Source organism: Mirounga angustirostris, unplaced genomic scaffold, assembly GCF_029215605.1.
Source record: "Mirounga angustirostris isolate CCGP_5_RB_7025 unplaced genomic scaffold, mMirAng1.0.hap1 SCAF_12, whole genome shotgun sequence".
Taxonomy (NCBI): Eukaryota; Metazoa; Chordata; class Mammalia; order Carnivora; family Phocidae; genus Mirounga; species Mirounga angustirostris.
Window position 1 is genome coordinate 43543716 of NW_026991720.1, and position 26496 is coordinate 43570211.

Here is a 26496-nt window from a genome sequence, read left to right on the forward strand (position 1 = left end):
ATGTATCTAATTACTACAAAAATTTTTAAGTTACCTTTTATATTTAATAAGGATCAAAATGCTGAAACCAAACTATAATTAACTGCTATACTGGTACCTAACGAACAGTGTCAGAGAATGACAAGTGCCTTAAGGCAGGCTGAGTAAAAACAACCAAAAGCCAAGAAATTTGAACTGCAAAGAGAAAACACTTAAGGTTCATCAAAGAAAAAGTACTTTAAACCACCATGACTCTCAGCATCTAATGAATTTTGTTGTTGCTATTAAACATTTCCTAAAACCCAAGTATCCGGGATAAAAGGCACCGCATAAGGAATACAGTCAATGGTAATGTAATAGCGTTGTATGGTGACTGATCGTAGCCACACTTATGGCGAGCACAGCATAATGTATAGAGAAGTGGAATCACTATGCTGTACACCTGAAACTAATGTAATATCGTGTGTCACAGCTATGCTTTAATAAAAAATAAATAAAAATTTTTTAAAACACTCAAGTATCCTAAGTATACAGAATTGGCCTCTATTAGTCACAGACAATCCTGGACACAATTCCTGAGAAGGAGATTTCAAGGAATCCTCTACTAGAAATTTAAATATGCATATAAATAGCAAACCAAAAAAAAAAAAAAAATGTAATAGCCTAAGTACCTGAAAAAATAAATGAACAAGGGAAAATGTTAACCAAGATAAGAAAATCTTCAACCAAATGTTTTGTGTGTTCTCTAGCAAGTGAACATAAGTGAGTATCTATTCTTACATAACATTAAGAGTTTTTAAATTAAGGTTTTCTAATACAAATTTTACATTAGAAAAAAACGTTTCTTACCTGAGATAGAATAGACACAAAGTTTTCTAGAATGCAACACAGCCAAATGAAGCATTTCAGTACCTCTGAAAAATGGGAAAAGTTTTAAGTTTAAATATCAATTTCAGATGTAACAAAAAAAATTATAAAATATTTTTAAAAGAGACTATAACCACAACATACCATCAGTAAACTAAAAATTTACTACATAACTTTCAAAACTGAAAAATAAATAACAACAAACACCCACTTTGACAATCCCAGAGGCTCAAGGACTCTGCCTCAAGGAACTAACTGCCTGAAGTCACTGGAGCCTCCCAGGAGAAGTCGCATCTGAGGCCTCTTCATGAGGGCTCTCCAGTAATACAGAGATCCAAGTTCTGGCCCTGTCTCTCTGGGTAATTAACCTATGACCTTGGGCAAGTTACTTAATCTCTCTGAGCCTGTTTCCCCCTCCGGAAAATAAGAGGTTTCAATTAAATGAAATAAAATCATGCGACAGCACCTTGTAAAGTATAAAGCACCACAGAATGCTAATCATTATTAGTAAATGGCATATGTCACTTCCAGCTCAGAAATTTTATTAAAGGCACTGAAAATATTTCAGTTTGGACTAAACTGCCACTATCACCAATACACTTCTCAGCCCCTATCAAGTGGTTTCCAAGACATAACACAGTCTAGAAATCCTAAGTCCAGTCTTCAAGATCAGGTCAGTGGATAGAAATGAGTAAAGGGTGTAAATGGCTGTGGTCTGCTGCAGAGTAGGGCCAGACTAGAGGAAGTAACTACTACTCAGTTCTGGGCATGTGGTCAAATCTCCACATTTTTTCAAGAAAACCCAGAAAGCAGGGATTTTATGTGAAATCTCCAGTTCTTAAATACTGGCAACTCTTTTAAATTTAAAACACATCTGCAAGCAGTCCTCCAGTGTACGACATCTGATACAGACTCTGTTTGTTCTAAACTAGAAAGACTATAAATGAAATCCGAAGACCTGGATTGGGGTCCTGACGGTGCACCTTGGTATCTGTGTAATCATTTAACCTTTCAGAGTGTTAGTCTCTCATTTACAAAATAAGAATTATATTAGATAATACCTGCAAAACATCGTTATAATGAATGTAAATGCTCACCATTCACTCTACTACCAGAAAATGCAAATATATATACAACTATCACATACTCAATACTGACTTCAAAAAAATTTTGCACACTCAAAACAATTTTTCTATCATGCACAGGAAAAGAACATTATGTCATAGAAAGATAACAGAGTATGGAGTCAGATAGACCTAGGTCTAAATCCTGGCTGTGTGACCTAAAGCTCTGAGCTCTAGCTAGTTTCCTTCTCTTTAAATACAGATCACATCTTATAGATAAGATTAATGAGACAGTACTAGTTAGTTAATACTAGTACACTATCCACTCATTAATGTTAACCCCCTCCCTTCCAACAAGTGACCACATAGATAAAAGCTATACTTAGGACTACTGAACAGAATGATCGTGACAGCACCTCACTCTTTTAAAAAATGAAAAGATAGGGCGCCTGGATGGCTCAGTTGGTTAAGCGACTACCTTCGGCTCAGGTCATGATCCTGGAGTCCCGGGATCGAGTCCCTCATCAGGCTCCCTGCTCAGCAAGGGGTCTGCTTCTCCCTCTGACCCTCTTCCCTCTCGCGCTCTCTGTCTCTCATTCTCTCTCAAATAAATAAATAAAATCTTTAAAAAAAAATGAAAAGATAAAAATGCTTTTTTTAGAGGCAAGAATCCTTCTGTCTCCTTACTTTATAAATCTATCATGCTTAATATATGCTAGGTATACAACAGGCACCTAATCATCATCTACTTTTAGATGGAGTAGATATTTACCAACCACGTCAGACACAAAATCTCTCTGATCCAGCCTATCACAGTGCATCAAAGTCCTACCTCATGCCCTGCCTATAGCATCCATGAAACACCTTCCCATCAGAATAAAACATCACTAGAAGGAGGCTAATGTTCAAGAATTGTTGTTCAGATTTTTCTAGCAAGAGTCAAGGCCCTGAATAAATGGTAATTGTGGACAGTAAATTATGACAAACAAATGTAGTGAGTCAAAATCCAGAGCTCAGGGTACTCCCAGACTTAGGAAGGCAAAGGGAATTTAAAAAAAAAAAAAAAAGGTAAGGAATAATAAGACCACCTCTATCTATACAACTTTTCACAATACATACTTTTATAATGATTAAGAAACATAGGCTCAATTTTAAGAAAATTCATGTATGAAAATAAGATAAAATCAGCAGTATCATCAGGAAATAAAAAGCAGACCTATTACACAAAATGCAAACTAATAAACAGCTTCCTAAAATAAATTAGTTTTAAAAATAAAGTATTTTGAAACAAAGCTCTTGTAAAAGTTAGACTTACTTTGTGGATTGAGCTGGCTTCTTTTAAGAAACTAAAGACCTTTCTACACCAAATAAGTGCAGTAATTCATTTTAAAGCTTCAAAGTAATTTGTCAAATACCATAACTGCTACTTTGTCTAATTATTTAAACATTTATATAACCTAGGCAATTAGTGCTTTAAGTAAGTGAATAGTTTCTATTTCTTTATTTATTTTAAATAAATAAAGCTTTTAAAAGCTTATCTCTTTTCCTTTAAACTTCTGATAAACTTCTGGCATGTTAGGTCTGTTACCATAAAATGAAGTCCTAAATTATTCTCATAAATCTGCAGGTTTCCATATAAAAATATATATATATTCATCCAGTACATGAGGAACACCCAGGTAACAGTAATCAGAAAATATATTTAACTCATGGATAACCTTTTTTTATTTAAGCGTCCACAAAAATGACACAATCAGGGAATGACATACTCCAAGTAAGATAAAATGTCACAATTAAGGAGCTATACTTACGAAACAAACTTCCCTACTTCCACTTGCAATATTGGATCTCGTAGATGCACTTCTAGAAGCAAATCTTCAGCTTGAGTTCCATCTCCTGTTTTTACAGGATGGGGGTTAAAGATTCTTAGGTATCCCATAAAGCTACCCACAATTATTTTATCTGTAGAGAGATGTTTTTAAAAGATATAAGAAGAAACAAACATTAGCAACAAAATGTCTTTGGAAATAAACTTTCTAATGTCTAAAAGAAAAATTTAAAAATTAAAACAATCAAGTGTTGCTTCATATACAAAGGCTAATCTGCCAGCGGATGACATAATTAAAATGAACTTATTTTAATGACATAGCTTTTCAAAAACAACTTTTTTTATATCACCAATATTCAAGCATACTAATATATTATGTGTTTTTCCTTTTTTTTTTTTAAGATTTTATTTATTTATATGAGAGAGAGAGGGAGAGAGCACATGAGAGGGGGAGGATCAGAGGGAGAAGCAGACTCCCCACCGAGCAGGGAGCCTGATGCGGGACTTGATCTAGGGACTCCAGGATCATGACCTGAGCCAAAGGCAGTCGCTTAACCAACTGAGCCACCCAGGTGCCCCTATTATGTGTTTTTCCTAAGCCTTGCTTTGGTGTCAGTAGTTATAATTTAACTCAGTCAAAGCAAGTCCTTTCACAAAAGACTAGTATAAGGTTGTACACTGATTTCATCATAGAGTGTCAACTCTACAGCTGTCGAAATCATTGTATTAAAAAGAATTCTGAGCCCTCACCAGACAGAATGCTCTGATGAACAACGTCTGTACTTGGACACAAGAGGGGGAAATGGTAAGATAGGTGTTGTGGGTTGAATTGTGCCCCCACGCCAAAAAAAGATATGCTGAAATCCTAACCCCCAGTATCCATGACTTTATTTGGAAATAGGGTCTTCACAGATGTAATCAAGTTAAGATGAGGTCACACTCAATTAGGTGTGCGATAAAACTCTCTTATAAGAATAGAAAGTGGGGTGGGGGGTCGGCCTGGGTGGTGCAGTCAGTTGAGTGTCCAACTCTTGGTTTTGGCTCAGGTCATGATCTCAGGGTGGTAGAATCCAGCTCCCAGTCGGGCACCGCACTCAGTGCAGAGTCTGCTTGAGACCTTCTCCCTCTCCCTCTGCCCCTCCTCTCTGCGCTCGCTCTTTCTCTCTCTCTCAAATAAATAAAATCTTTAAAAAAAAAAAAAAAAAAGGAAGGAAGAAGGAAGGGAGGAAAGGGAGGGAGGGAGGGAGGGAGGTGGGAGGGAGGGAGGGGGGTGGGAGGGAGGAGAATGCCATGTGAAGACATTTAAGGAGAAGATGATCATGTGGCAATGGAGACAGTGATTAGAGTGATAAATCCACAAGCCAAAGAATGCCTGGGACTACCAGAAGCTGGAAGAGGCAAAGAGGGATCCTAGAGGCTTCAGGGGTAGGATGGCCCTGCCGACACCTTGATTTTCGACTTCTAGCCTCTAAAAACTGTCAGAATAAATTTCTGTTGCTTTAAGCCACTCGATTTGTGGTACTTTGTTATGGCAGCCCTAGGAAACTAATACTTTAGGTGTCAGTTTTGAAATTGCTGTATTAGTATAGAATATTGACTTTTTCCATCTGCTTAGAAGTAGGAGTTCTACATACTTTTTTTTTTTTTTTTTTTTTTTTAGATTTTATTTATTTATTTGACAGAGAGATAGACAGAAGAGCACAAGCAGAGGGAGTGGCAGAGGGAGAGGGAGAAGCAGGCTCTGCACTGAGCAGGGAACCCAACGCGGGACTCGATCCCAGGACCCTGAGATCATGACCCGAGCCGAAGGCAGACGCCCAACCATCTGAGCCACCCAGGCGCCCTGGAGTTCTACATACTTATTTGCTGAGAGCTTATCGCATGCCAACTAATGGTCTCTGTAACTTTTATGTATTAACTCATTAAATCCTCATAAGAACCATATGAGAGAGGTACTATCCTAAGAATTTCAATCCTGAATAGAGACACCAGGAATCCGCTGCTAGATGATCTGATGGCAGACCCCAGGAGTTCTATACAGTCTCTAGAGCCATGCTGTTCCCATCCCCTGCTAAGGTTTGGCCAATTAAACTCTTCCTGCATTTGGGAGATCTATGCCACTCTCACTCCAATCCCTCTTTTATTTATATTTATCAGAGTTGTTTCCTATAACTTGTGACCCAAAAAAAAAATTTCGGAAAGAAATTGGCAGCAGAGAATAAACTGCAGGTACCAATTCCTGCAGGAATATTTGGAAATTGGTTCTTGAGTTGAGTTGGGACACAAAGCAGTAAGACTCTAGGCAGGGTTAAATAACAATAAAATTGTACACGGTGACAGATGGTTAATCAAGTTAACCCTCCAGGCAAATGGGACCCTGTGCCCACTGCAGGTGACACTCTGGTGGACTGGATAGCTGCTGCCCTAGGCCAACTCAACAGGAAGGAGGAATGCCAAACCATATATAAGATGGCTTTTCTAAGAGCACTGGATAATTTAAAATAAGAGAATGATAAGTTTAAACCTCAAAATTTCCATCTCAGGGTAAAGAATAAAATTCAGGGTCCTTGGGACTCTGCAGAAAGAATTTCTTTCTTCTTATATCTGTGAGGCTTAACCACTAAGAATCTACTTCAGGGACTGATTCTGTAGGTTTTAAATTACAGTAACAAATGAGTATGCATAAAAGCAAAGATATTCATCACAAAGAATGGGATTACAATGTTACATAATGAGGTTACTAGCAAAGTCTAGAAGGCTTGGATATACTTAAACCTCCAAACTTTTCTAAAACACTCCTCACTGAGCTTCCTATGTATCCCACCACGCCCTAATCCCTATTTCACTTACTAAATAACCAAGATTCAACTTCAACACAGCCCTTTCTTCAGAGATAAGAGGAAGCCAGGATGGCGAAGTCCACCTGGTGACAATTTAACCCCTAGAATCAAAATGTGTAAGTATGAGTATTAAAATAGTAGAACTTTTGGGGCGCCTGGGTGGCTCAGTCATTAAGCGTCTGCCTTCGGCTCAGGTCATGATCCCAGGGTCTTGGGATCGAGCCTCGTGTGGGGCTCCCTGCTCCACGGGAAGCCTGCTTCTCCCTCTCCCACTCCCCCTGCTTGTGTTCCCTCTCTTGCTGTGTCTCTCTCTGTCAAATAAATAAATAAAATCTTAAAAAAAAAAAACAGTAGAACTTTTATAGTAACCAGATCTCAGGTAACCGTCTAATTCTCACAGATTTTAAGCTATGATTAATGGGATCCCCAGGAATGAAATGAATGACTCATTAAGACCCTTTTTTTCACAGTGGTTCATTTTTGTTGTTGTTGTTAGAGTAGTATTCAATTTTAAGAAGGTCCTATAATGTGTTTGTCAAACTCAAGCCTTTTTTGAAATCTATAACCAAAAATATTACAGGTCCCTGAAAAAGACTAACTCAAGCCACCACACAGACAGTCATGGCATCTCACCCATTTCCACAATGAAGTCAATTTACAGACTCAGAGTCCCTTGAATAAAGACAATACAGTGCACAGATGTTGCTGTAACACCACACATGTCTAATATAAAGTTTCCTCAGATCCTTCTCTACAGGACAAGTACTTATTTATCCAGGTACACTGAGGAAAGGGAAATACCCAAACTTTGTGAGAATACTGAATATTGGCTCTGAGTTACTACTAAATCGGGAAGCCTAGAAATATACTGTTGTTGCTAATTATGGAGACTCAGTGATAAATGAATTTTTTAACTTAGTTCACCCAGTGGGAGAGCAAAGCCAGCCTATGATTTCTCACCCAGTTTCTGAAAGTTTAAAGGAAATGTATTTTCACAGAAAATAGTAGAACATCCTTTTGGTTCCCTAACATGTACATGAAGGATATTATATGGGGAGAGCTATATGGAAGCCAATGGAACTCTATCTCCCCATCAGGGAGAAAAATCAAAATCAGTACCACAGGTAGGGGTGCCTGGGTGGTTCAGTTGGTCCGACTCTTGGTTTCAGCTCAGGTCTTGATCTCCAGGTTGTGAGTTCAAGCCCTGTGATGGGCTCCACGCTGGGCATGGAGCCTACTTAAATACATACATGCATACATACATACACACACACATACATACCACTGCTAGGCCTGATTTGGGGTAGTTTTCAAAATTCAATGCCAAAAAGCGTTAATATGCATATGTGGTGATTCCTACCACATCCCTATTTAATAACCAAATCTGTCAATATTCAAGTTTAATGGGTCTTATAGAGAGAGTTAGGGTTGATCAGTATAACTTAAAGAGTAATCCCAAATTCTTCTATTATTCCACATCTTGTCTTTCTTGGAGCCAACTAATACAATCCATCTACTTGAATACAGTTTTAGATCTTAATAATGCATTTCTCCTTTCTAAACAGAAAGAGTTTGCTTTCACGGGACAGGAATAGGCATATATCTTTAAATGTACTGCCACAATCCAATCTGCAGAAACCAGGACTACCTCATCATCATCTCTTAAGCGCCAAATGATGCTGAAAGAAATATGAGTGAAGCCCAGGGATCTCCAAGGATCCTCCCCCACACTGTCTGGATCAGTAGTAAATGAAACTACTACAGTCCTCTTTAGGCAAGCATTAATGTACTACATCCCTCAGGAATACAGGCCTAGACCAATTCTCTGGTCCCTCCATCTCCACTCAAGACCAAGAGCCCTAACCAGACAGAAGGTAGTAAAAAAAAAAAAAAAAAAAAAAAGTAAGTAGCATAGTTACACAGCCCAGTAACCAGATACAAAACAGAAGGTATCCCTCCAATATGACTTCTTTAAGTTACCATACAATTTTTTCTACTCCTCCATCTTAATTTTAAAATTTTTCCTTCTCTCCCTCAACTATTATATATAAGTTTGGATAGAGATTGTATATACCACTGAGTCTAGAGGCAGCACAATATTGGAACGTGATCATGACTAAATGACAAGGGAAAGGGATATCACCCAAAGATCCTGGACTTGCAGAGTTGGGGCTCCCTGAAAGTGCCTCTGAAGCAGCAGGTGTGCATGGTTCTTATCTCCCAATGCAGATGAGTAACAGCACATGCTTGTGGAGCTGTACAAGGGACAGTTGCCCCTTGTGAGACATAAATGCTGAGTAGCTAAAAGATAAACGTAGTAGCTATTTTTCAGTCAGCTTTATGTGTTTTCCACTTAAGATTCTTGCAGTAAACTCTCCTCCAGACCACAGGCTGGCATGGAATCTAAATTGCACCACTCAGACTCTCCTACTCACTCCCACTTCTTACTATCTGTCTCTCCCACAAATCTGAATCTTGAATTGAGAAGAACAGGAAAGTAAGTACCACTTTAAATTCATGGAGTCTAATTTCAACTGGGATCTCAAGATTAGTAAGGAATCCTTCTATGTATCAAGTTGGCTTTGCCTAAAACAATTTCAAGATGCCTAATACCACCTTTCCTCTCTCTGATCACTCCAAAGAAAAGTAGGGGTCATTATTGTCTCAACTTCCCAAACTGACCTGCAAATTTCTCTTCATCTGTATCTATTCTTACCCTCTTGCCTTCTGTCACAGTGAAAAAAAAAAGTTCTCACACCTTCCATCTGCACACCTGATCCCATCTCTGACTGTCTTCTCTGGATCCCTGCTCTATTTTTTTTTAAAGATTTTATTTATTTATTTATTTGAGAGAGAGAATGAGAGAGAGAGAGCAGGAGAGGGGGGAGGGTCAGAGGGAGAAGCAGACTCCCTGCCAAGCAGGGAACCTGATGCGGGACTCGATCCCGGGACTCCAGGATCATGACCTGAGCCGAAGGCAGTCGCTTAACCAACTGAGCCACCCAGGCGCCCTCTATTTTTTTTTTTAAGATGTTATTTTTAAATAACCTCTATACCCAACATGGGGCTCAAACCTACAACCCTGGGATAAAGAGTCACATGCTCCACCAACCAAGCCAGTCAGATGCCCCATCCTTGCTTTAATATATCCTTTATGCTATACATTGAATTTTTCCCACTTCTTGGGGCGCCTGGGTGGCTCAGTGGGGCGCCTGGGTGGCTCAGTCGTTAAGCATCTGCCTTCAGCTCAGTTCATGATCCCAGGGTCCTGGGATCGAGCCCCGCATCGGGCTCCCTGCTCGCCGGGAAGCCTGCTTCTCCCTCTCCCACTCCCCCTGCTTATGTTCCCTCTCTCGCTGTCTCTGTCGAATTTTTCCCACTTCTCTTTACCCTACATTACCGTCAGTCATCATCCTCCATGCTTCCTTTCACAGCTAAGTTTCTTTAAAGGGCCATAAACACTCAGTCTTCCCTACCTCCTACTCCTTCAGTCACTGCAAATCTAGATTTTGTTACCATTGTGCCCACTCATCCACCCTCATGGAGAACACTAATGAATGACTTGTTGCTAAATGGCATGGAAACTTCAGTCTTCGTGTCACTAAACCTTGCCTCCCAGGTACCAGCCCAACTAGTTCTGCCTCTCTGCCTGCCTTTCTCAGAATCTATTACTGTCTACCCTTCCCAAACCTCCCCCTTTAATGCTTGTATTCTTCAGGTTATGGTCTTAAGATTCTTTCCATCTTATTCCACTTTCTTTCCCCGTGCATTTTCACACATTCTCAGGGCTTCAAATACAACCAGTATATGGCTCACTTCAAAATCACTACCACTGGGGGGCGGGGGGGCGCAGGGGGCGCCCGGGTGGCTCAGTCGTTAAGTGTCTGCCTTCAGCTTGGGTCATGATCCCGGGGTCCTGGGATCAAGCCCCATGTCAGGCTCCTTGCTCAGCGGGAAGCCTGCTCCTCCCTCTCCCGCTCCCCCTGCTTGTATTCCCTCTCTCACTATGTCTCTCTCTGTCAAACAAATAAATAAAATCTTAAGAAAAAAAATGTCTAAAAAAAAATCACTACCACTGGGGCACCTGGGTGCCTCAGTCAGTTAAGCGACTCTTGATTTTGACTCAGGTCAAGATCTCAGGATCATGAGATAGAACCCCGCATCGGGCTCTGTGTTAGGCATGGAGCCTGCTTAAGATTCTCTCTCTCCCTCTCCCCCCTGCCCCCATCCCCTGCTCCATGTGCACTCTCTAAAAAAAAAAAATTAAATTAAAATAAAATAAAATATCGCTACCTCTATTCTGCCTACTAGACATTCCTATCTCAAATAGAGCATGTCCCAAACTGCTCTCATTTACCTTCCATTCTATAAGATCAATGGGAATTATTCTTAAACTGTTATGTGTCATCCTTCAACTTTGGAGCTTATCAAAAATGCAGACACCTAAGCCCACCCTTCCAATCCACCTACCTTTGGGAAATATGGCCTTATAGGAGCTATAAATCTGAGATAGAAAATCTTCATATATAACAATCACCCCAGAATATGATGATACTGCACGGTGGTCCAAGCTTTGAGAAATGATAGGTGATATTTTTTCTATGTGGGACACACATATGAAGTGATTTTTGTATAGTACCCTTGGGAAAACAGAGGAGGCTTCTCACAGCTGGCCATAAATTGGGAGGAAGCAAACTGGTAACCCATTGCTAGCACCCCAGTGAAGAGCTCTAATAGAAATGATGAGTGAACAGTAAGTTATACAGACAATCAATCAGGATAGTTTCTAACCAAATTGAGCTTTAGATAGTTTGGACAAAAATGGGTTTGAAATTGTTCTCTTTGGCATATATTTTTATAGCCTGAGTATTCTGTCTTGCCAAATAATAAGGGAATCATAAGTTTTAACAAACAGGCAGGAGACAAAGCTGATAATCTTTGAGGAACCTCTCAGGACACCCTCTGAGTAGAAGACCTTCCCATCTCCTATCAGTGGGAGGGCAGGGCCCAGATTTTCCTTAGAAACAATTTAGGTGCTCAGTACAGCTTAGTACCTCCCATTCTTCTGTGCCAATATAATTTTCTCCTTTCACCTTGCCACCAAGATTCTACTGTTTTTGTTATACACAAGAGAAATAAAATAAAGAAAATGTAAGGAGATAATATTCATACACATTGAATGAAAGAATGATTGTAAGTTTTCTTTTTAAGAGGCCAACGACTATCCGGATTACAAAAAAGAAAAGAAGAAGCTCATGACTATAAATCATTAAAACCAAATATAAGTTTCAAATAGCAATGATACAGAACTACAATGTTTTAGAGACCACTTCAAAAAATATGAAGATGCAAAGAGAAACAAATATATAAGACAGAATGCTATTTCTAGTATCATAATATGAAAATGAAAGTAATGATTTAATAATTGTTTTCTATCAACAAATAGAGCTAGAATAACTTTTCCATTCTGGTATGAATGGCTTTCAGATTTAAAATTTTTTTTAAATATAATTTTCCTTGAAAATAATTTCTAAAAATACTTCAAAATTAAAAATATTTTAGTAGCTCTACCTAATTTTGCAAAAAAATGAAAACAAATTTTGCAACAAATGAAAACAAATTAAATATTACCTTGTAATATTTTTCCAGTTCCAAGTCATATGACAGAATCAACACAAACCAGAAAAACACAAAGAGCGAAACAGAAGTAAGAACTATATTTATCAGTCTGCTACCTAAATATTATAAGGAAAACTACCTTCAAAATTAGGGCATAATTATGACAGTTCACTTAAGTTCTATAAGTACACTTTAAAGTGAATAAGTACACTTTAAAAAACGAAGTCATTTTTATTTTATGTCTGTAAAGCTTTCCTCCAAGAGGCATGGCCATAAGTTGCTTACCTTGTCCATTTCCAGTATTGTCAATGTCAGCCAAACACAAACAGCCTTGATCAAATTCTTCTTTTTCTCCCAAAACAGTAGACCACCAATCACGGGCTTTAAATAAAGACATTTTCGTTCACTATAAAAAGAAAGCATTTATTTATAGTAAAAATCTACTTCACACCATGAATTATAAATCAATTATCTCAGGGCGCCTGGGTGGCTCAGTTGGTTAAGCGACTGCCTTCGGCTCGGGTCATGATCCCAGGGTCCTGGGATCGAGCCCCACATCGGGCTCCTTGCTCAGCGATGAGCCTGCTTCTCCCTCTCCTACTCCCCCTGCTTGTGTTCCCTCTCTCGCTGTCCCTCTCTCTGTCAAATAAATAAATAAAATCTTAAAAAAAAAAAAAATCAATTATCTCTTAAAGCATAGCAAATTAAACTTGGACAATGTTAAGAAAAACATTTCTGAATTTAAATTTAATTTTTTATATTTTGCAGAAATGTGCGAAACCACAAATCCAAACAACTGGAAACATGATCAGATATTTTGCAAAGCCGTTGGAGAGTCAGTCTGAAAAATTTTATACATAAATGTTGGGCCAATTCTTTCTTCTGGAACATTTGGTAGAGAATGACACGAAGTATCAAAAAATATTCTTTGGAGGATCAAGATTCAAATTCTAACAGCACTAATTAGTACATAATTCCTTAGCAAAATACCTGATTTTCCTTCATTTTGGTCTTTGGAAAGACCACAGCATCTCTTGTCACAATGGATTGCTGAGAAGAGCAAATGAGTTCAAATGACTAACACTGGAACTGATACATTACAGGTACTCAAAAAGCATTCACACACTTTCCCCATTCTAACTGTAGAAAGGCAAAGTGGAAGAGGGAAATTCACACCAAAACACAACCAGGAAAACTGAGTGTACAGGCATTTATACCACTATATCGCTAACCACCTGTGACTCAGGCAACCCATAAAATCTCCCTCTACTTTGATTCCTCATCTAGAATGAGGATATGCCAGCCACATCTACCATTGATATTGATATAGTAAATGTGAAAGCCCATTGGACTTCTTGAATTACAACACAAACATCACACACCCTGGGATTCTATGGAAGTTCATTTATCCAACATAAATGAGCCTTTTCTTCATGCTACACTGCTTTAAATAATTGTTAGGAAATGCAGTCAATTTTCCTTATTCAAAGACATTCCATTCTATAAGGCTGTAGCAAACCTTAGCAAATACTGAACTTCTAGCAAATACTGAACTACTTTTCCTAGGGGAAATAGAAAGTTAGGCTCCTGTGAGCCTCTAGTCACAATATTTTCATGAACCAATCAATACATAACTTTGTTTTTTATGTGTCTCTGTTTAAAGATACTTTATTTAATATACTGTTGATTCACGAACATTCAAGCTCAACAGTCAACAACACTATAACTCTTACTTGAAGGAAGCTTATCTGATACATATATTTTCTCTATAAGGTACATAGCAACCTTCTCACACTTAGGAACATTAGACAGCCCTTCACCACTACATTTGGGGACCTTTTTAAGTAACAAAAATTTTAAAAAACAAATAAATAAACCCAAACCACAGAGATGTAGAAAACATGGCACTAAGTAGACCATGAAAAGGATACTTGTATATAGTATAATAGCTGAAACAAGTAGGCAGTTACTGTGGATGATATCTGCTGGAATATGTGCGTCAAGTGACTCAAATTTTTTGCCACTCTATGCATGATTATGAATGACCCAAAAGCACCATGAGTATTGATTTTGGTATTACAAATAAATTTTAGCAAATAGGTAAACTCACAACTAGGGAATCTGCAAATAATGAGGATCAACTATACATTTAAAAAAATGTAGGGCATCTGAGTGGCTCGGTTGGTTAAGTGTCTGCCTTCGGTTCAGGTCATGATCCCAGGGGCCTGGGATAGAGCCCCACATTGGGCTCCCCTGCTCTGTGGGGAGCCTGCTTCTCCCTCTGCCTCTGCCTGCCACTCCCCCTGCCTGTGCTCTCTCTCTCTCTCTCTGTCAAATACATAAATAAAATCTTTAAAAATAAATTAAAATTTAAATTTAAAAATGTAAATCAATCTGCTTCTTAAAGTAGGCCTTCCACATAGGCTAATCACAGAAAGCAAGACCACTTGCTTTCATTAAGTTGGCCAAGAAATTAGCTGAGAATCATGTGGTGGTGAAAACTGTAGACTCTGGAGAAGGTCAGTGTGAATTTGAATCCGTGTTCCATACAAACCATGAAATCAGTGGAGGGTTACTAAAAGTCAGCTTCCTCATCTATAAAATAAAGAAAGATGTTGTGAGGAATAAATAAGAATGCAGTAGAGGCAACCTATGGAATGGAAGAAAATATCTACAAATTATATATCTAATAAAGGGTTAATATACAGAATACATAAAGAACTCATACATGTCAACAAAAAAAATTTTTTAATGGGCAAAGGACTTGAACAGACATTTCACCAAAGAAGATATATAAATGGCCAAAATGCATGTGAAACAATGTTCAACATCACTAATTATTAGGGAAATGCAAATCACAAACATAATGAAATACCACCTCACACCCACTAGGGCTACTACAAACAAACAAAAAACGCAGAAAATAACAAGTGTTGGCAAGGATGTGATGTAACTGGAACCCTTGTGCACTGATGGTGATAATCTAAAAGAGTGCAACCGCTATGGAAACTGTATGGTGGTTCCTCAAAAAATTAAAAATACAAATTACCAGGGCTCCTGGGTGGCTCAGTCAGTTAAGCATCTGACTGTTGATTTCAGCTCAGGTCATGACCTCAGGGATGTGAGACAGAGCCCCATGTTGGGCTACGTGCTGAGCATGGAGCCTGCTTAAGATTCTCTCTCTCCCTCTCCTCTACCCATCTCCCCTGCGATCTCTCCCTCTAAAAAAATAAAAATATAAAATAAAAAACAAATAAATAAAAATATAAATTACCATATGATCCACCCATTCCACTTCTGGGTATATATTCAAAGGAAATGAAAACAAGAATTCAAAGAGATATGTACGCCCATGTTCATAACAGCATTATTCACAATATCTAAAAGGGAGAGGCAACCCAAGTGTCCATCAATGAATGACTGGATAAACAAAATGTGGTATATACATACAAGGGAGCTCTGACACATGCAACAACATGGATGAACCTTGAGAACATTATGTTAAGTGAAATAAACCAGTCACAAAGACAAATACGGCATGATTCCACTTATATGAGGTATCTAGAGTAGCCAAATTCATGGAGTAGAATGGTGGTTGCCAGGTTTGGAGTGAGAAAGAAGTGGAGAGCTTTTGTTTAATGGGTATAGAGATTCAGTTTTATAAGGTGAAGAGTTCTGGAGACTGGTTGCACAAAAATGTGAAGGTACTTAACTACTGAACTGTACACTTAAAATGGTTAAGATAGTAATTTTATGTTATGTATATGTATGTTATATGTATATGTATATGGTAATGTTATGTATACGTATGTATTTTATGTTATGTATGTTATGTATATGTATATATGTTATCACAATTCAAAATCAAAAATAAAAACTTTTAGTTTGAAAAAAAGGAACATGGTATTATTAGCACAATACTTGCTACATATAAGCACTCAATAAACCTTAGCCATTGTTACGGTTTTTACCTTTTTATGATATTTTTTTTTAAAACCTACACTGAAGAAAAGAAACAAATGTCCTTCAATGTGTGAATAAACAAACTATGGTAAATCCTCACTAGAATAAAACTCAGCAATTTTTTTTAAATGAAAAAACAACAACAAGGATGGATCTCAAGGGTATTATGCTGAGTGAAAAAAAAGCACAACCCCCAAAGATCACATATTAAATAATTCCATTTCCATAACATTTTCAAAATGAAAAAATTAAACTGATGGAAAACAGATCAGTGATTGCCAGCGTTGGGGGGTAGTGAATTTAATGGGCTAGGAGAAGGGAAATTCTTTGGGATGATGGAAAAGTTCTGTACCCTGATTTTAGTGGTGGTTTCATGGGATAAATTTTAATTTCTTTGAGCTATATTCCAAGATGAAAAGTGTATATAATATAAAACATAGTGAAATCTAAGATTTTTTAAAGTAAGATTTATAGTTTAGTTATAGTATTATACTAACATCAACTTAGTAGTTTGATAATTGTTCTGCTACCACTGGGAAATCATTACTTTTACAATTTCTATGTGAGAATATTATTTCAGATGATAAGTTTAAAGAAACAAACAATAGGAAAAAAAGAAAAAAGAAAATTCCATCCAAGGCCTCTCTTTCCATTAAAAAAGAAATTAGTCAGATAAAGGCAAAGTGTTGATGGAAGTGAAGGGAAAAAAACATAGGAGGTAAATAAGCTTATAATGAGTTTTAACATATGTGAGAGAGTTTCTGAAAAACATCTGCATCACTTGTTATTACTAATGCCATTATATAACCATACAGATTGCCAGATGACTAAACTTCAAACCTGGCAGCAAGTATATAAAAAATGTAATAAACACTTTATTACACTTTTACTAGATTTTTTTTATTTGAGAGGGAAGTAACAGTACTTAATAAGCACCACACAGTCTCATTATATACTCCAGATATATATGGAAAGTTGTTATACACCTATATACTATTAGACTACAATATAAAGATACATCATTCTCTTGCAGCCCAGAGCAGAATATTACCCAAATTCAATACCACTCAAAGACTCACTTGGAGGACTCACAGCACTCATCATATAGTTATTATCATGGCCATGATTTATTACAGTGAAAGAATAAAAAGCATAATCAAAAAAGGGAAAAGGTACATGAGGCTGGGCTGTGGGGGGCTGGGGGGCAGAGTTCTGGAGGAAATCAGACACAAGCTTCCAAGGTAGAAAAACTGGGCTCTGGGGTCAGAGGCCAGGAAAAAAAAAGAAAAGAAAACTGAACAGGGGCATCCAGATACCAAAGGAAAACCAGGAGTGTGCCATCTGGAAGGAAATAGGGAAAAAAAGGTGTATCTAGAAAAAGAGAGTGGCCAGCTCCATGAAATGCTGCTGATATGTCACAAAGAATGAAAGCTTGGGGTCAAAACTCCATTTGGAAACATAGTCAAAAATAGAAATCAAGAGGTTAACCAACAAGTATGGGATCCTTTGTACACATTCTGCATCAGCCAGTTTAAAAGGAGTCCCAAGGAGAGAAAATAGGAAGAGAAGATCTGTTCAACATCCAAAGGGGTATCTTTCCCCTCATGTAGGCAGAAGAGAAAACCTCATGGGACCTGCCTAGAGAACATATTAAACACCCAAGTAATGGTCACAAAGAAGAGTTTTTTCCATCAATGCTATTAAATAATATATAAAAAATCAAAGTTTGTATAAACACACATGACTGCATCAAGTGAAAATAGCTATTATGTGAAAATGGCCCAAAAATCTTTGTTAATGAGCAAATTTTTTCAGCTTGCTAAAATAAAAAAGAAAAACCCTCCAATATGAAAAACTAACTCTCCAACATTGTCTGTAAATGGAAATGTCATCAAGCACTAATTTTTCAAGGACTTCAATCATAAAATTTAAGACCTATTCCTATTGACAAAATAACACAGGCAACATTTAGTTCCTTCCTGCTTCTCCTGCTCTCGGTTTCTCCTTAGTCACCTTCCACTTCATTAGCTGCTGAAAACTCTCCTTTCCTTCATTGTTTAGCTCCTTGCTACCCAAAGTGTAGTCCATGGACCAGCATCAGCATCACCCAAGACCTTATGATACAAAACTTCAGCCCCACCTCAAACAATAACCCCAGGTGATTCACATGTACCTTAATGTATAAAAAGCACCAGTTTAACTGATACCTGATAGCCAAAGTAGATGTTTTCTTATAGCATGGCTCTACTTTCCCACTTCCTTTTTCCTGGGACCTGTGCCACCTGTTACCTTTCCAAGCTTGAAAAAGAGACTTTAACATTAACAGCTAGAAGGTACCTAATAATCAGTTAGTCCTCTCATTCTGTAAGAGAGGCCCAGAGAGGTTAGTTACATGATTCCCCTGAGTCACACAGCTAATGGCAGAAACTTGCTTCTGCGTACCCTCTCCCTGGTCTCTAGCTTCTTGTCTTGTTAGACTGCCACTGCCTGCAATTTAATATCAAGAAAAAATGAAAAAGGGCGCCTGGGTGGCTCAGTTGGTTAAGCGACTGCCTTCGGCTCAGGTCATGATCCTGGAGTCCTGGGATCGAGTCCCGCATCGGGCTCCCTGCTCGGCAGGGAGTCTGCTTCTCCCTCTGACCCTCCTCCCTCTCATGCTCTCTGTCTCTCATTCTCTCTGTCTCAAATAAATAAATAAAATCTTTAAAAAAAAAAAAATGAAAAAGCATGAGTCAGTAGTAGAGTGGGGAGTCTGCTTCTCCCTCTTCCTCTGCCCCTCCCCCTACTCATGCTCTCTCTCTCTCTCTCTCTCTCTCTCTCATAATGTTATGTATAAGTATGTATTTTATGTTATGTATGTTATGTATATGTATATATGTTATCACTATTAGAGCTAATAAACAAGTAAGGTTGAAGGACACAAAAGTATTAACATACAAAAATCAACTGCATTTCTATGCATTTGCAGTGAACAATCCAAAAAAATGAAACTTAAAAAAACAACTGCATTTACAATAGCATCCAAAAGAATAAAATACCTAGGAGTAAATTTAACAAAAGCAGCTGAAAACTATAAAACACAGTCAAAAGAATTAAAGATCTAAATAAACAGGAAGACATCCCATGTCCGTGGATATGAAGCCAGAACATTATTAAGATGCAATACTTCCCAAATTGATCTACAGATTCAGTGCAGTCCTTATCAGATTCCCATATGGCTTCTTTGTACAAATTGACAAGCTTATTCTGAAATTCATATAGAATTGCCAGCAACTGGGCGCCTGGGTGGCTCAGTTGGTTAAGCGACTGCCTTCAGCTCAGGTCATGATCCTGGAGTCCCGGGATTAAGTCTCGCATCGGGCTCCCTGCTCAGCGGGGAGTCTGCTTCTCCCTCTGACCCTCCCCCTCTCATGTGCTCTCTCTCTCATTCTCTCTCTCAAATAAATAAAATCTTAAAAAAAAAAAAAAAGAAAAGAATTGCCAGCAACTGGGGCACCTAAGTGGCTCAGTCGGTTAAGCGTCTGACTCTTGATTTCAGCTCAGGTCATAATCTCAGGGTCATGAGATCCAGCCCTGCATGGGGGCTCCACACTCAGCCAGGATCTGCTAGAGATTCTCTCCCTCTCCCCTCCCCCTGATGTGCATGCACTCGTGCACCCTCTCTCTCTCTCTCAAATAATTAAATAAATCTTTAAAAAAAGAAGAAGAAGAAGTGCCAGCAACTCAGAATAGCCAAAACAATCTTAAAAAAGAAGAACAAAGTTGGAGGATTTTCCCATTTCAAAACCTAACTACAAAACAATAGTATTCAGGACAGTATGGTACTGGCATAAGGAAAGACATACAGATAAATGGAAAAGAATGGAGAGTAAATGACTTTCAACAAAGATGCTAAGACCATTCAATGAGAAGTTGCAACAAATGGTTCTAGGACAATTAAATAGCCACATGAGAAAGAATGAAGTTAGACCCTTACCTCAAACCATATAAAAAAAACTAACTCAAAATGGATCAAAGACTTTTATGTATGCTAATGCATAGCTAAAACTATAAAACTCTTAGAAGACTTATTAGAAGAAAACTTAAAAGTAAATTTTCATGATATTAGATATTGTGATAGATCCTTAAACTTGACACCAAAAGCATAAGTAACAAAAGAAAAAATAAAGGGACTTCACCAAAATTTAAAACTTTTGCTTCAAACAACACTAAGAAAGTGAAAAAGACCCACAGAGTGGGAGAAAATATTGCAAATCATATCTCTGATAAAAGACACATCTGGGGGCACCTAGGTGGCTCAACTCGTTGAGCATCTGCCTTCGGCTCAGGTCATGATCTCAGGGTCCTGGGATCGAGCCCCTCATGGGGCTCCCTGCTCAGTGGGGAGCCTGCTTCTCCCTCTCCATCTGCCTCTCCCCCAGCTTATTCTCTCTCTCTCTCTCAAATAAATAAAATATTTAAATATATATATATATATCTGTAACATACAAAGAACTCTTATGACTCAATAATACACAGACAGAAACCCAATTTAAAAATGGGCAAAGGATCTCCAAGTCGGATATACAAGTGGCTGATAAACACATGAAAAGATGTTCAGCATCATTAGCCAACAGGGAAATGAAAATCAAAACTACAATGAGATACCACCTTATACCCACTATGATGAAACAAGTTTGGGCAAAGATGTGGAAAAATCAACATGCTCATACACGGCTGGTGGTAATGTAAAATGGTACAACCACTTTGGAAAGTGATCTGGCAACTCCTCAAACAATTAAACATAGAGTAATCATATGATCCAGCAATTCCAGTCCAAGGTTGCAAGAGAAATGAAAACATATGTCCACATAAAAACTTATACAGGAACATTTATAGCAGCATTATTCATAATATTCAAAAGGTAAAAATGACCCAAACAAAAGGTAGAAACGATCCAAATGTCTATCAACTGATGAATATATAAACACAATGTTGGCATATCCATAAAACAAAATATTATTCAACAATAAAAAAAAGAAATACTGATATAAAGGAAAATAGCTAACAGTTACTAATCATTCACTAAGTCCCAGGCAGTGCTCTAAGTGCTTTGCAAGTACTCTATTTTAATCTTCAAAACAGAACTACAAAGTAAAAGATAGGTACTATTACTCAGGTATCCCTGAATACAGAGAGGTTAAGAAACCTGCCCAAGTGGTCACAACTAGTAAGTAGTAGAAGTAGCATCCCAAAGCAGGCTGTCTACTCCAGAACCCTAAACATTCAGTGAAGCCACCCCACAAAGAATAAAAAGATATACTCTGTTGGTATTAATTGTAATCACTGCAAGTTCAAACTGCAAGAAAGTATTTCATACACCTAAATAAATTTTTTGTTAAGATTTTGTTTATTTATTTGAGAGAGAGAGCAGGAGGAGTGGGGAACAGAGGGAGAATCAGACTCCCCATTGAGCAGGGAGCCCCACGAGGGGCTCGATCCCAGTACCCTGGGATCATGACCTGAGCCCAAGGCAGATGCTTAACTGACTGAGCCACCCAGGCGCCCCAACCTAATTAATTTTTTTAAGGATGACTAGAAAACAACAATGTGAAGGTTTTAAAGGGTCCATACCTATAACCACAAAAGATTGATTTCTTATGCTTCATTAGAATAATAAATAGAAGATAACCTCTTTATCCCCTAACTCCAGAAATACTCTTCCATACTTGACACTTTCTTATTTTTAATACTTAACATATATACATTATCTTCCACATCAAAATTTACTCAGATTTAGTTCTCATTTAAGATATGGATGTTTTAACACCCCATTGGCCTAGTCCTACAATATGGAAGGATGACTAGAAGAATTGCTGCAACAAAAATAACCCCAAGAATCCTGTGGAAAGAAAATGTGGGGGTGCCTGGGTTGCTCAGTCGGTTAAGCATCTGATCTTGACTTGGGTTCAGGGTTGCTATCTCAGGGTTGTGAGATTGAGCCCCAGGTTTGGTTGCACACTGGGCGTGGAGCCTGCTTAAAATTCTCTCTCCTCTTAAAAAAAAAAAAAGAGAGAATATTTGGATTAGAAGGTAGATCCTGGAATTAGGAGGCTAAGCTGCTGACGCTGTTGTTCATATTTGCAGTTTTACTTTCTCCAGGTCATGCTAGTCCTGACTCAAATTTTGGAAAGTAGGAATCAGGTCATCCAGGGCAAGAAAAGTGACAAGTATATGTAGAATTAGAAGAATGTTGCTTTTGGGCGCCTGGGTGGCTCAGTTGGTTAAGCCACTGCCTTTGGCTCAGGTCATGATCCTGGAGTCCCGGGATTGAGTCCCGCATTGGGCTCCCTGCTCGGCGGGGAGTCTGCTCCTCCCTCTGACCCTCCCCCCTCTCATGTGCTTTCTCTCTCTCATTCTCTCTCTCTCAAATAAATAAATAAATAATCTTAAAAAAAAAAAAAAGAAGAATGTTGCTTTTGAAGACAATATTATAAGGAATCAGTATTGAAATTTTCAATAAAAGACACAGAAGACAAAAGAGCACAGAAGAGGGAGTTAAACAGACCTGGGTTCTCTTTTCCATTTCACACCTCAGCAGAGTGACTTGAAACAAGTCCCTCACCTTCTAATCTCCTAATGGTTCTGGGGGGTGGGAAGATAAAATGGCCTAACACATGTAACTGCTTAACCATAGGATGTACTCAATAAATGTCAGATAAATGTCAGTAGTAACCTAGTAGTAGTAATAGAAGTGGTGGTGGTGGTGGAATGTATTCTGAGCAATGCCAATCTGAACCTCTGGACTGAATATTTAAATGCAACATTTAAAAAATGGGGTGCCTGGGTGTCTCAGATGGTTAAGTGTCTGCCTTTGGCTCAGGTCATGATCCCGGGGTCCTGGGATCAAGTCCTGCATCAGGCTCCCTGCTCCTTGGGGAGCCTGTTTCTCCCTCTGCCTCTCTTTCTCTCATCAATAAATAAATAAAATCTTTTAAAAAAATAAAAAATGACAGTAATCTTTCACTGAAATGTTAATCAACAGGGATGTTTTATAATAACATCATGTGTTTTGATAATTTTTGAGAAATATTTGAGTCTTTATTCTGAGGGATGAGACTTGCTACATACATCAAAAGATGTAAAACATTAACAACTACTATATACTATTGATACTGGATTTTTCCCCTTCAGTGAATGTTTTCATCAAGAACTTGTACCATAAACATAAGTGTGTGGTTGTAATTTAAGAGCAATTACACACAATTACACAAAACTAAAAATTCCTTAAACTCAAATAGCTTATAAACTATTTGCAAGTTTTTTTTAATTCTCCTAAATAAGGATTTAGTCTATTCACAAAAATATATATATATATATCAGCAATTATTCTCTTTATGTATTTCTAACAAGTTAGAAAATCTATGCCGCTCTAAATGCTAGAGAACTTTAGTGAAGACCGATAGTTTTCCTCCTAGTATCTTCAAGTTGTGTATGTGTGTGACGTGGTTTCATGTTTAAAGGAAAAGTGAGGTGGCAAAAAACAAAAACAAAACAAAACTATGAATTTCTCCATTGAAGTCAATTGTAGGACTTAATTAGGGAAAGGAGATGCTGATAAAAATCAGCTCCGTTCATCTAAACTGCTGTGGTCTGCAACATAGAGAAGGAGAAGCAGTAATCCTATTGCAAGAATTAGAGGGTATTAGTGCATGCATCCTACTGCAGTCGTAGGCTGAGAATTGCTTTGACCATTTGCTCACAAGACCTGTTGTTGAAGAGTCATGGGAGGAGGATGCTTGCGCACCATGTGACATTTCTGAATGGAATCTTTAAAAATTCTTATCACCCTTTCTTAAAAATGTTCGTAAGATTCCACACACTTGGGCGCCTGGGTGGCTCAGTTGTTAAGCGTCTGCCTTCGGCTCAGGTCATGATCCAGAGTCCTGGGATCGAGTCCCACATCGGGCTCCCTGCTCAGCAGGAAGCCTGCTTCTCCCTCTCCCACTCCCCCTGCTTGTGTTCCTGCTCTCGCTCTCGCTCTCTCTCTGTCAAATAAATAAATAAAAATCTTAAAAAAAAAAAAAAAAAAGATTCCACACACTTCGTGCACCTAGTTGCGTTTTGTTCGATTTTTAATGCAAACATCCTTCCTAAGAAACCTATCATCCAATATCCCCCAAAACCATTCCATGGCATCAGAGGATCAATCTTGCCCACAAAACAAAACACAGAAAGGGCATTCACGCTCCCAATGTTTAATTCCAGACATACGCTTACCTGATGCCGAATCAGGTGGGTCCTGCCCCACCTTTCCTCGAACTCTCCGCAGATTTCCCTTTAAGGACGCCTGCCAGGGTCCCAGGGCTGCAACGACGAGAGCAAGAATGGAGGGTGCAGAGCAAAGCAACCCCTCGCTTCACTACTCCCTGTCGTTCCCCTGCTCCAACTTGTTCCACGTCCCAGATAGAAAGAGCTTCACCAGGGAGCACCACCAGCTCCACAGAGTTGGAGCGACACCCACAAGGAGTAAACCTGCATCCCTTCTGTGTCAACCCCGCAGACACGCAGGGGAAACGGCATCAATCCCTTGGAAGAGACCAGGCAGGCCAGAACAACGGCAAGTCCTGCTTCTCACAAAGAGGAGGAAATGGTGAGGGAGGCAGTCAGTGGGATGTAGCAGATAGAGGACAGCAACGGCGGAAGGGACAACTCCCCACTCCCGCCTAACTCCAAGCCATCTTCGCCCTGTTGTCATAGCACTTTACAACGAACGCCCCTGCGCAAGTCGGATGGCTGAGCTCCGATGCCTTCTGGGGGCTGTAGTCCAGAGTGGCCGAGGAGGGTGGAAGGTGGAAGACTTTTTCTGCTTGGGCCTGGTTGGAATCAGATTTCTAAAGGAGGGGGCTGGAGTGAACCACTCCCTGGTCCTTATTAGCACAGAGATAATTAATACCATTCCCTTTCCGGTCCTTGGACAGTTCCTCAGATGTAGGCTCCGAGGAATACCCGCCTCATGCTTCCGCTGTGGACGCAGGCCACGCCCCTCCCATGCCTACCCGTCCCGCGTGTCAGCGCGTGGGGTGGAGCTTCCCGCGGGGGCGGGGCTTACGCAGGAGGGGCGGAGCGTCTGGGCTTTTCCGCGGGCTCGCGCGTCCCAGACTCCCGGAGCAGTTAATTTCCCCGATCCCAGGCGCAAAAGGCCCCGTATGTGAACCAGGCGGTGGTGGCCAGGGTGGCCTCAGTAGCGAGCGCCAGTGTGGGAGCTCCCGTGGCGGGGGTGGTGCTGGCCCGGTATACATTCACCTTGAAGAGGAAGACGTGGGGAAGACAAACATCGTGGAGGCGGTGGAGCATTTAAACAATTTCCAGGTGCTTATTTTTTCCTAGGAGAAACAGTGCTGCCATGAGGTTATTTATACGTGGCTTCTGATCCCATGCGCAGCGGCTCTCTTTAGCATATACCTTAGAGTGGATTACCTGGTATATAGATATGTAAATGTTCAGCTTTACAACTGAACATAATAATAAGGCCAGTTTTTTTTATCTTTGTTTTCAAAAGCAAAGGGGTGCCCCTAGAATAAAAAGGTTTTTTTAAATAATAGAATAAAATACTGTATGAAAATAATCATTTGAAAATTACCTTGAGGGTGCCTGGGTGGCTCAGTTGGTTAAGCAGCTGACTCTAGATCTCAGGTCAGGTCTTGATCTCAGTATCATGAATGAGTTCAAGTCTTATGTTGGCCTCTGCGCTGGGCATGGAACCTACTTAAAAAGAAAAAGAAAAAATTATCTTTAACTACTAATTTATATTTCAACCCGCTAAGATATGTAACTGCTTAATTAAAAAAAAAATACATATTCCCTGTGACAGGAGAAGCTTCTGAAAGCTTGATATCCAAATTCAACCTATTTCAGTGACAGCATGGGACAGTGCGAAGAATAGTATTTGCTGGGAAACCTAAGGTAATTTATAATTTCTGGCATGAAAAGTTTATTTTCAACAGCTGGTGCCATATTCCTCTTAATGAGTGTGATCATTTACAAAAATAGCTGTAGTTTTTTTTTTCCATTTTTGTGTGCCCATTTCTTTACAATGTGATTTTGCAGCTCTACCCTTAAATCTGAATTTGACCTGCTTGGTCAATGAAACATTAGTAAATATGATGCAAGCAAAGCTTCAAAAAGTGCTTCTCCCTCTCGTGCTTCTCTTGAAAATACTGCAACCACTTCTATGTGAATGACCTGTAGAAGCTTGCTGAATGATGAGAAACATGTTGTCAGGTCATCTCCACTGCCCCTCTAGACACATGAGTGAGGTCATTCTAGACCAGCCAAACCCAGCAGAGCCACCAGC

At 39.1% G+C, this 26496-nt stretch overlaps 2 protein-coding genes across 13 annotated transcripts in view; one reads left to right on the forward strand and one right to left on the reverse strand.

Annotated features, from left to right (window-relative positions):
• BBS9 (Bardet-Biedl syndrome 9) overlaps positions 1-25168 on the reverse strand; it is a 452171-nt gene extending 427003 nt beyond the window's left edge. For 3 of the 12 annotated variants that reach the window (XR_010406428.1, XR_010406427.1, XM_064575074.1), the window contains exons 1-4: positions 24420-25163; positions 12483-12603; positions 3722-3872; positions 829-893 (exon numbers count right to left, since the gene is read on the reverse strand). Coding sequence is in view for 9 of the 12 variants with exons in the window: in XM_064575074.1 (XP_064431144.1) it covers positions 829-893; positions 3722-3872; positions 12483-12594 (328 nt within the window). In the remaining 3 variants the exon portion in view is untranslated. Of the gene's footprint in view, positions 1-828; positions 894-3721; positions 3873-12482; positions 12604-13187; positions 13248-14751; positions 14793-24419 lie in introns of all 12 variants that reach the window. The other 9 variants (XM_064575072.1, XM_064575067.1, XM_064575075.1 and 6 more) reach the window with 7 other exon arrangements.
• Positions 25169-25329: 161 nt separating this feature from the next.
• RP9 (RP9 pre-mRNA splicing factor) overlaps positions 25330-26496 on the forward strand; it is a 37243-nt gene continuing 36076 nt past the window's right edge. Inside the window, exon 1 of the mRNA XM_064575090.1 lies at positions 25330-25511. The gene's annotated coding sequence lies outside the window, so the exon portion shown is untranslated. The remainder of the gene's footprint in view (positions 25512-26496) is intronic.